Source organism: Mus caroli, unplaced genomic scaffold (genome assembly GCF_978045245.1).
Source record: "Mus caroli unplaced genomic scaffold, Mus_caroli_1 scaffold_10, whole genome shotgun sequence".
In the NCBI taxonomy this organism is placed as follows: domain Eukaryota; kingdom Metazoa; phylum Chordata; class Mammalia; order Rodentia; family Muridae; genus Mus; species Mus caroli.
Window position 1 is genome coordinate 76,755,193 of NW_028227265.1, and position 9,815 is coordinate 76,765,007.

The window sequence follows — 9,815 nt, forward strand, 5'->3', positions numbered from 1 at the left end:
TTCTGCAGGCCCATCTGGCTTACTCTCCAGCAAGTGTCTGTTCTTCAGAGCACCAAGAAGACTGACATGACTGAGATGTTTTAATGCATGAGAAAGAAGTAAGGGAGATTAATTTATCCCCACTATCTCTAACCAGTAAAAGCTTTTGATTAAATTTGCCTATCAACAAGCCCTCCAACCCAAACTAAACTTTTAGGACAGATGCAAAAGATAAGAACTGCAGCAGAATAGTAGACGGTGACTCTCAGCAGTCAAACAGAATAGCACTTTAGGTCTATATTTCAATGCTATACTGGAACTGACAGATTATCACCTGACATGCACTCAGAAGCCACCTAACTTTTACAGACTCACTTTTTACACAGAATATAGTGCAGAGCGTGCTTGGATAGAAGCGTGTATCTTTTAAGGTCACTTGTAAATTCACTCAAATAAAAATGCATCTAACTTACCATAACTTCCCGTCACATTGGCACATATGACAGCTCCAAAGAAGTTTGGATAGTATTTCTGAATTCTTAAAATCACTTTTTGGCAAGCTATGGCTGGGTCATCGCCTCCTCTCATATATTCTACAGCTTGGTAGCTAATATAAACAGAGGAGACAGCTTAATATTAGAGTACAGAATAAACACTAACTCCACATTAGGCTAGGTTGACATCAGAAAATCAGAAACAACCATATTTTTACATCGAGCATAATACCTATGAGTGAATACAAGTCAGTAATTCCTATCCAGCCTTATTACCAAGGCAGTCAAACCCTGTCTATTCAAGTTATCCACCATTATTTTCAGATGAAGATATATTATTTTTGGCTTTGGCTGAGTAACTGTCACTTTAGTAGTAACAGCCAAAAATCACAAATAGTGGTTATATTTGCATAAGGAAAAGCTATAATCACTGTATGTGTTCAAATTACACACATGTAGTTATTAGCTGCACACAGTGGCTCACTCTACTCTTCGCAGTCATCTCACTGTGACCTTGTCTCCTTAAACAGATCATAAGCATTCTCCTCTGTGAGGCCAGGTGAGACACATTTCACATCACAGGGTAAAGATGACACAAGCGAAGGATCACAAGCCAACTGGCAAAAGTAAAGCACACCAAACAACAACCACAAAAATCAAAAATAAATAAACAAAACTAAAAACAAAAAATACCTGCCCCCAGCTTCATGAAAATCTCTCTTGCACATGAATTCGGACAACACACTACAGAAATCCTATCTGTCCTGGCATTGCATGTCTCTTCCAAGGACTTTGGGGATTTACAAAAGTAACAAGTCTCACCTCGGCAGAAAGCGCAGGAGTGTGTCACCATCTCCAGTGGCTGCAGCTGCTCCAGCCGTGTCGTCAGCATAGGCTCCAGCTCCAGGGATTGGTGAATCCCCTACACGACTTTGTGAACAGACAATGTAAAAATTTAGGACAGGAAACCAGATGTAAACTAAATCATGTTGTAAACTGTTTCATAACTGGAGGCTGTTCCCGCCCAGCTGCTGGCTACTCTTTTAAGTCAGTGCTTCACCAGAATTCATTTTCTGTTTGTTTTTCAATTAAGGTTTTCAAAGAGCAATGCTAATTTATGACTTTGTTTTCAGACAGATTTGCTCTGAGAGGGTGGCTGACAGAAAAAAAGAAATTACTTAAAACCCGAAAAATGAGTTCTAGAGATCTGCATGAAACTACATTCAACAATAATACATATGGATGGAAAACCTACAAGAGGAGAGATTTTAAAAAGCACATGAGACAATGCATAAGCTAAATAGCTTGGTTTAACTACTTCACATGTGTTTCTATGTATGATAGTATCATGCTGTACTCCATAAATACTTGTACTTAGCCATTAAAATTTTTAGCAAAAACTGTCATCAGGTCATTGTGACAGCTCACACAGATTTACAGCGACTCCTCTCTGCTTCCACATTTCTCAATCCCTGGTGTTCCTGAACAGCTCTAGTTCCTTACACGGCTTCTTATGCAATGTGCCTGACTTATACTAGTTTCCTCTATTGATAAGCCTACTTAATTCCTTTCCTCTACTTAAGAACAAAGCAAGAACAAAAGAAACCTACAATGTCTCAAGCATATCTGGCTTGCGTTCCTCTTAATCTCCACAACTATCACAAGGTATTGCTATTCTGTAATCACTGTCACATGAGTATGCACACATGCACGTGCGCACACACACTCCAGCTTCTCTTCCAGCCACCACTCCATCAGCCTGGAATATGGACTGCTTGTATACACAAGGATCGCTGGCTGCATGCTGCATGTCCCCATTCAATCCTGTGCAGTCAGGTCCCAGTCTCAATTTATTATTTTACCAGCATTACTAACTACACAGGTGACACAGATTAACCCCTAACATTTCTAAACTCTGGAGTATCCGGCTGTGATGCTTCGATGTTTTCTTCCACATTTATCTGTGAGGTTAGGATTTCATTTTATCCTTGGTGCCCTGCACAAGCCTTGGCATGCACTGTTTTACATTTGATACATATCTAAGAAATCTGTTCTTGGGGAAACACTAACCCAGGTATTTTGAATTTTATACCATTTGTAGATGTACCAGCAGCAGTATGTCCCGTCTTATGGATTACAACCATGCCTAGGGATAAGAAAACAAAACAAAGACAATGTGAGTACCCAGCATATCCCTTAAATACATCCACACAATGACTCGGTTGAGGACTGCTACTGGGTGAGGGTTTGTGTCCCCTCAGAGTTATATCACCATAGAGTGATGGATTTAGAGGGAACTGCAGCAGGTGGATGGTTACTAGGGGCAATGCCCTAATTAGTGGGATTAATACAAGAAACCCAGAAAACTAGATGCACCACCAATGAGCCAGAAAATGGGACTGCAACAGGCAATGAATCTGCCACTGTCTGCATCTTGGAATTTTCCACATCTAAAACGGTGAGAAATAAATTTCTGTTGTTTATAAATCATCTAGTCTATGGTAGTGTGCTTTTACATACTGACTCCATTAAGAAAACAAAGTATGTTCTCTTATTAATTATATGTAAAAGAACAGGAAAAAGTAAGAAGACTGAAAATTGTATCAGTGGTATAATATTATAAATATTAATGACCTGATTTCATAGTCTTATTGGACGAAAACCCAAAATCCAAAAATCAAAAAAACCCTCTCACATTCTTTATTTCCTCATATTCTTAATATTCAAATCTACCAGTTACTTTCAGTATGTTTTCAAGGGCAATTTCCAATAAAATCATTCATTTTGATTAAGAGAAACTGTCAACATTACAGCTTAGAAAAATGATTATAGATTATTTTATATAGCAAATTACATAAAATAACCAAAGCATTAAATATTAATGATTTGATAATCAACACTTTAATAGTCACTGGATATTTGATGTTTTGTGTAAGTACAAAATTGTATTCAGATGCTAAAATAATATATATATATATATATATATATATACCACATATATGAATTTATTTTTAAGGTTTATTATGTATGTATATATGTGCATGTACATATAGTGAGAGCAAGACACACATATCAATGTGGTATTTACCTGGGAGTTAAAATAATGAAAGCTGACTAACTCCTGGCACATGAGGAAAAATGACTAAGAGCTGTGGAAGGTCATTAAGTAAAATAATCAATAATACTGCATAACATGTGAATTACCAATAGTATCATGACTGTGGATATCCACTTCTTCTTTGTGGGGAGGAATACTCTGCTTTAAGAAAACAGACGGTTTGTAGGGTCCACAGTATTTTGAGGGATCTGGTATAACATTCTGTAAACAAGATTCCAGAGGTTTGGTTAAAAAGGGGGTTTTAGAAATGGGCAAATAATTGTGTATGGCTGCTAACCACTAGAAGAAACCAGAAAGACACCAGTAACTCAGAACTCAAAAGTTAGCTTAATCTTATGTGACAATGGATGGTTCTCAAAATTCCATGTTGTGGGTCAGAACAGCATGTGCAAACACTACATTGCTGGATGCTGCCTTTACATACATACAGCCTCAGAACAATGGCGGGTATAACATTTCTAGAAATTCTATGTTCATCTCAAAGGAAGACCCAGCCTGACCTGTCAAGAATATGGTTCCCAGGTGACAAATTGTGAGATTTCAAGTAAAATCTGTTTGAAAGCAAGCTTACTTTTAATCTTGGTTCATAAAGTATCCAACTTAGACACAGAGACATGGCATCGTCAGCTGCAACCTTTATACCTGCGAATTGCTCACTCAAGTTAAAATCAAACAACAGGGTGCTGCAGAGTGTCAGGTTCTAAGTCATTTTGTACGTTTGTGTTGGGCACCACTCATCTCAGCTTCCTGGAGCCTGTGAGCCATGAGCTGGACCCCTCTGGCTGCAGCCACTCTAGGTGGCAGTATAGAACTCTGCTAAATATTAAAAGTATAGGAATATACCAATAGATGTAGGTTGTTTGGATGGATTGGTATTAAGATAAGAATTTGTTTATTTCTTAATTTTTTGAGATGAGGTGAAGTTTCTCTATGTAGGCCTGGCTGTCCTGGAACTAGCTCTGAAGACCAGGCTGGCCTGAAACTAAGTGATCTGCCTGCCTCTGCCTCCCAGATGCTGGGATTAAAGGCATGTTCCACCACTGCCACCACCAGGCCAAGACAAAAACTTAATACAAGCTGAGCACCCCTTTGTGGAATACTTTGGCTTTGTGGAATACTTTGGCTTTGTGGAATACTTTGGCTTTGTGGAATACTTTTGGCTTTGTGGAATACTTTGGCTTTGTGGAATACTTTGGCCAGAAAGCAAGAGTTATTAACCTGAGAGGGATTCCTGAAAAATGGGCATACCCAGAGTCAACGTATACCACTGATTCTAACATGTGACCAGGACATTAATCAACACAGGCAAAAGAGGGCCAAAGGGATCACTTAAAATTGACTTTTTATAGTTGAATTTGCATACATACTCTCCAATAATTTGGCTGGCAATTTCGAGAAAGCCAATCTGAATGAAGATCTCTTGAGGTTTTGGTAGACAAGTCCTCATTAGTAAACCCCATACTTTCAGCAAACTTGGTGGCTGGAGAGAAGAAAGAGGAAAGTGTAAGCCCATGGGTTGTTTTCTTTCTTTTTATCTTATTAGGTATTTATTTCATTTACATTTCCAATGCTATCCCAAAAGTCTCCCACATGCTCCCCCACCCACCCACTCCCACTTCTTGGCCCTGGCGTTCCCCTGTACTGAAGCATATAAAGTTTGCATGGCCAATGGGCCTCTCTTTCCACTGATGGACAACTAGGCCATCTTCTGATACATATGCAGATAGAGACCCGAGCTCGGGGGTGGGGGGGAGGTACTGGTTAGTTCATAATGTTGTTCTACCTATAGGGTTGCAGATCCCCCCAGCTCCATGGGCACTTTCTCTAGCTCCTCCATTGGGGGTCCTGTGATCCATCCAATAGCTGACTGTGAGCATCCACTTCTGTGTTTGCTAGGCCCCAGCATAGTCTCACAAGAAACTGCTATATCTGGGTCCTTTCAGCAAAATCTTGCTAGTGCATGTGCTGTTTTCTAAGCAGAATCCATGTCCTAGAGGCACTGTGGGTCAGCTGTCACCCACATGGGGCATGGAAAGACATCTGAGGAGGGCGGTACACAGGCTTGCAAAAGCATTGTGGATATAAACAGTTTTAAAGGGGAGGTTTTTGGATGTTCAGCTTCCCTGTGTCATTCCCATGACTGCTCCACTAGAGACCTTTGGGTTGCATATCTCTGTGTCTTTCCCATCATTGTTCCACTGGAGACCTTTGGGTTGTGTATCTGTGTCTTTCCCATCACTGATCCAGTGCAAACCTTTGGGTTGTGTATAACTCTGTCTCTCCCATGACGGAACCACTGGAGACCAGCCAATGGTTGTGTCTACATTTCCTTTACTGCTTCACTTTCGTATCTTTCCCTTCGACTTTGAACAACTACAGCCTTTCGGAGCGCACACCGCTCTCTGACACACAAATGGATTTCAAACATCAAAAGCCATCCTTTTCAGGGAGTCTGCAATTCTATGCCAAGCCTATTAAGATGGCTACATTAGGACCCTCTGTCATGGAACCTAGAAAGGACTTAAGTGACACTTGCCTCTGCAATCTCTGGTACTACTGTCTCATATAAACAGTGCCCCCCCCCCCCCCCCACAGGGTCTTGGATCTGTAGAAATGCCACACAGGATGGGAACTGATGGAAACCCTGCTTTGGTGGCAGCAATCACTCAGGGACAGATGATAACGTTGCTTACAATGCACTTGTCTTAAAGACAAAGCAAGATTCAGAAGTGACCTATCCAGTTACTGTTTATGAACTGAAAGAGCAGGAATTTCATCTTAGGTCTCCTTTGCCCTCTACATCACAGTAAGCTAGTTAGTTATTTCCTTCCTTCCTTCCTTCCTTCCTTCCTTCCTTCCTTCCTTCCTTCCTTCCTTCCTTCCTTCCTTCCTTCCTTCCCTCCCTCCCTCCCTCCCTCTCTCCCTACCTCCTTCCTTCTTTTGTTCCTCCCTCTCTCCCTCCCTCCCTCCCTCTCCCTCACCCTCTCTCAGTGACAATAGACAAAAAGACTGGAACAAAATTTCGGTTTGGTTTTACATATACCTGAGTCCCCCACTAAAAGCGTGTGTGTGGTATGCTCCAGGACTCTCCGAGCCACGCCAATCGCGTTTTTAATTCTTCTAAGGCCTCCCACTGCTCCCACATCCATGGCAGTGCTGGAAGGCAAGGACATGGAAGATTTACGAAGGCATTTTCTGTTGGTATTTGAACATAAAAATCGCATTTCTCCGAGCAGCAATACGTGGAAGGCTAAACTGCATCTCAACACAGAAGGGAAAACCGCCCGTAAAGTTCATGGATTCCCGCAGACAAAATTCAAGAACAAAAAGTCGATTTAGTATATATCCCAACACATTATTTTAAACATGGCTTTTACAGAGGCCTCTGGGTGAGGTCACTGAGACCACAGCATTTGCAGATGGTAGTAAATAACTGGGTCACAGGCACAGTTCTGCATCTCAGGGTTCTCGTCAGCCAAAGCTACTTAACCACCTACTTTCTGTGATCCTGAGTATCAGAGTGACCTTTCGGCTTTTATTTTCTTTTTTCTGTTAACTCTTTGTGTTGGAAGGGAAAAGCCCCATAAGCTGGGAATTCTGACAGATGTTCACATTCATACATCCTTCCAGCCTGCTCTGAATATGAGCTCACCTGACAGAAGAGCGCACAGACAAGTCCTGAAAAGCATCCTTACCCATCCATGATCATGGCATCCAGGGTGGTTTCGCCAACTTCATCAGGACTTCCTCCAAAGCCTACAGTCCCATCACACTGCTCCTTCTCACACACAGCACAGCCGTTCTCCACTGCATCCAGGGCAGAACCTCCAGATAGCAATGTCCACCACGCTGTTAAATTCCAACAGAGCTTTTTATAGTCATATATATTTTCAATGTGAAATGCAATAAGCCAAGAACAGTTTGAGATGTCTAAGGTTTTTTTCCTTAACATTTATACTGTTAAGCTGAAAATTTAACAAGTTATTTTACCAAATGGGACAAAAACACAACAGGGAAATTAGAATGATACAGACCAAAGTATATGACTCCTTACTATAAAGAATTCAAAGAGGTTGGCTCTTAGTGGAAACTGAGTATTTAAAAAACATATCAGTAACTATTTTTCTCTGTGTAAAAAATATGCCATCTTTAAGAGAGATAACTGAAACTATCTGGAGACAGTTGAACTTTAAAGTATTTTCAATTACAGCTTAACATTTCTTCATTACTGTTTTTCTCATCTTGTGAGATAGGGTCTTGCCATCTAGCCCTAAGCCCAAATGAAAATCCATGTTCAGTCTAGGCATGTCTACAAGTCTGGGTCTTCCCACCACAGCTACCCGAGAGCTGAAATTACAGGCATATGTCACTCATTAGATTACTAAAACATGCATATTTCCCACTCTCAATGAGAACAAGTAAACCAGCAAGCCTTAGCAGAGTATTACAGCGGCAAATGACTTCATGTGGGTGAATTAATCTCACCTTCATGCAGCTTCTGATATAATATTTTATAATTATAATTCTCATTTTCAGAAGAAAAGCACAGACATGGATGAAGTAATTCATTCAAGGCCACACAGCATATTTCAGAAGTTGCCCAGTTTCGAAAGGCATTTCTCTAAGGTGTCCACGTTTCTTGTTTTTGTTTTGTGGTGTTCTTTGAATATCAAGTGGGTAGGTCTTGAAAGGAAAGATGTTTTACTTATAATTCCATGAACGTTGGCTTTAAGAAGTCTCCCCTCCCCAACTTCAATACTAGTAACTTACATAGAATCATACCCTGCATATAATGGTGGACTTTTCTTTGGTTATTGTTAGGAGGTCTCTTTCTTGGTCTTATTTCTCACTTTCTCTCTTCCTACACATCCCCGATAACATACAGATTTTTCTGCACTGGATTCTGTATCCAACAGTGTCCATGAACATTTAATGTGATAGCAGTCTCAAGGGTGTCAGGGTTGGGAGCAATAAGGTACAATCCTAAGAAACGCTAAATATAATTTCAATGTATAAGTGATAAGGGCAGAGTGACAAACATTGATCAAATACATATGTATCCGTAGGAAATTATCAATTGTTTCCTAAACTGGAATCCAGAAGATAATGGAGAAACAGGAAGGAGGCTATCACAAGAAGTGTGGCGTGGAAGAAAAACTTTGTGGCAAAAGACTGCCACAAAAAGTGAGGCAGGTGACCCTGTACAAGTATAGCTAAGAGGCCCAATGTTAGAGGTCAGACAAGGTGGTACGGGAAACAGAACAATATACCAGATCCTAAAATGCAGCAGGGGCAGGGAAGATGGATAGGGTCTGGTGTAAAGTCAGAGATGCAGGAAGAAGGAGAGGAGGCTCGGCCTTCTGCAGCGGGCTCCCTCCGCAGCTCCTGCAACCTTAGGGACTGAGTACAGCTTCCTGCAGAGGAGCTCGCACAACGCAGCCACCCACCCCGGGTTGCCGCTCCCCACCTGCTTCAGTGGCATTCTTAAAAGGCCAAGTGTTGACGACCAGGGGCAGGGGGCTGGAGCCCCGCACGAGGGGCATGCCCAGGACCAGCAGTAGAAGCAGAGACAGATTCGACTTCCGCGCCATAGCTGAGCGCCCCGCAGAGCAGCGTGAAAAACGTCCCGCTGACCGCGCGCCCAGCCGGCCAGCGCGAGAAAGGTCTCGACCAGCTCAGATGCAGGCAGACTCGTGATTCCCTTTGGTCTCATCCCCAACTTCCTCAACTCTCGCGAGACAACGAGGCCTGTTGACCCCTGAAGGTTTTTTCTTTCTTTCTTTCTTTCTTTCTTTCTTTCTTTCTTTCTTTCTTTCTTTCTTTCTTTCTTTCTTTCTTTCTTTCTTTCTTTCTTTCTTTCTTTCTTTCTTCTTTCTTTTCCGTTTTATCTTTTTACAAATCTGATACTGTTTCTTTAGTGGTCTGGTCTGTCGACCTCTTTTTAGTTCTTTTTGAAAAGATACTATATATATATATATATATATATATATATATATATATTTAGTACTTTTAGTGCTTCGCCCATTTTTTAAAGGGAGATTGACCTTATTGAAAATGAATATGAAATTATGTTACCCTAGTCGCACGATGCTTGAAAACTCAGATAACTGATAAGATATTATTTGAGTTTTATGCATTTGCCATCTTAACTGCAAATTCAAGGTAGACAGCCAGCCCGATCTATAATCTACCCTGGACTTCCTTACATTTTTAATATGACTATC

At 41.0% G+C, this 9,815-nt stretch overlaps 1 protein-coding gene across 1 annotated transcript in view; it reads right to left on the bottom strand.

Annotated features, from left to right (window-relative positions):
* Positions 1-9,251, bottom strand: part of Aga (aspartylglucosaminidase) — an 11,071-nt gene extending 1,820 nt beyond the window's left edge. The window contains exons 1-8 of the mRNA XM_021170343.2: positions 9,059-9,251; positions 7,287-7,440; positions 6,635-6,747; positions 4,959-5,071; positions 3,678-3,792; positions 2,544-2,619; positions 1,296-1,403; positions 453-586 (exon numbers count right to left, since the gene is read on the bottom strand). Coding sequence (XP_021026002.1) covers positions 453-586; positions 1,296-1,403; positions 2,544-2,619; positions 3,678-3,792; positions 4,959-5,071; positions 6,635-6,747; positions 7,287-7,440; positions 9,059-9,182 — 937 coding nt within the window. The 5' untranslated portion in view covers positions 9,183-9,251. The remainder of the gene's footprint in view (positions 1-452; positions 587-1,295; positions 1,404-2,543; positions 2,620-3,677; positions 3,793-4,958; positions 5,072-6,634; positions 6,748-7,286; positions 7,441-9,058) is intronic.
* Positions 9,252-9,815: the final 564 nt, after the last annotated feature.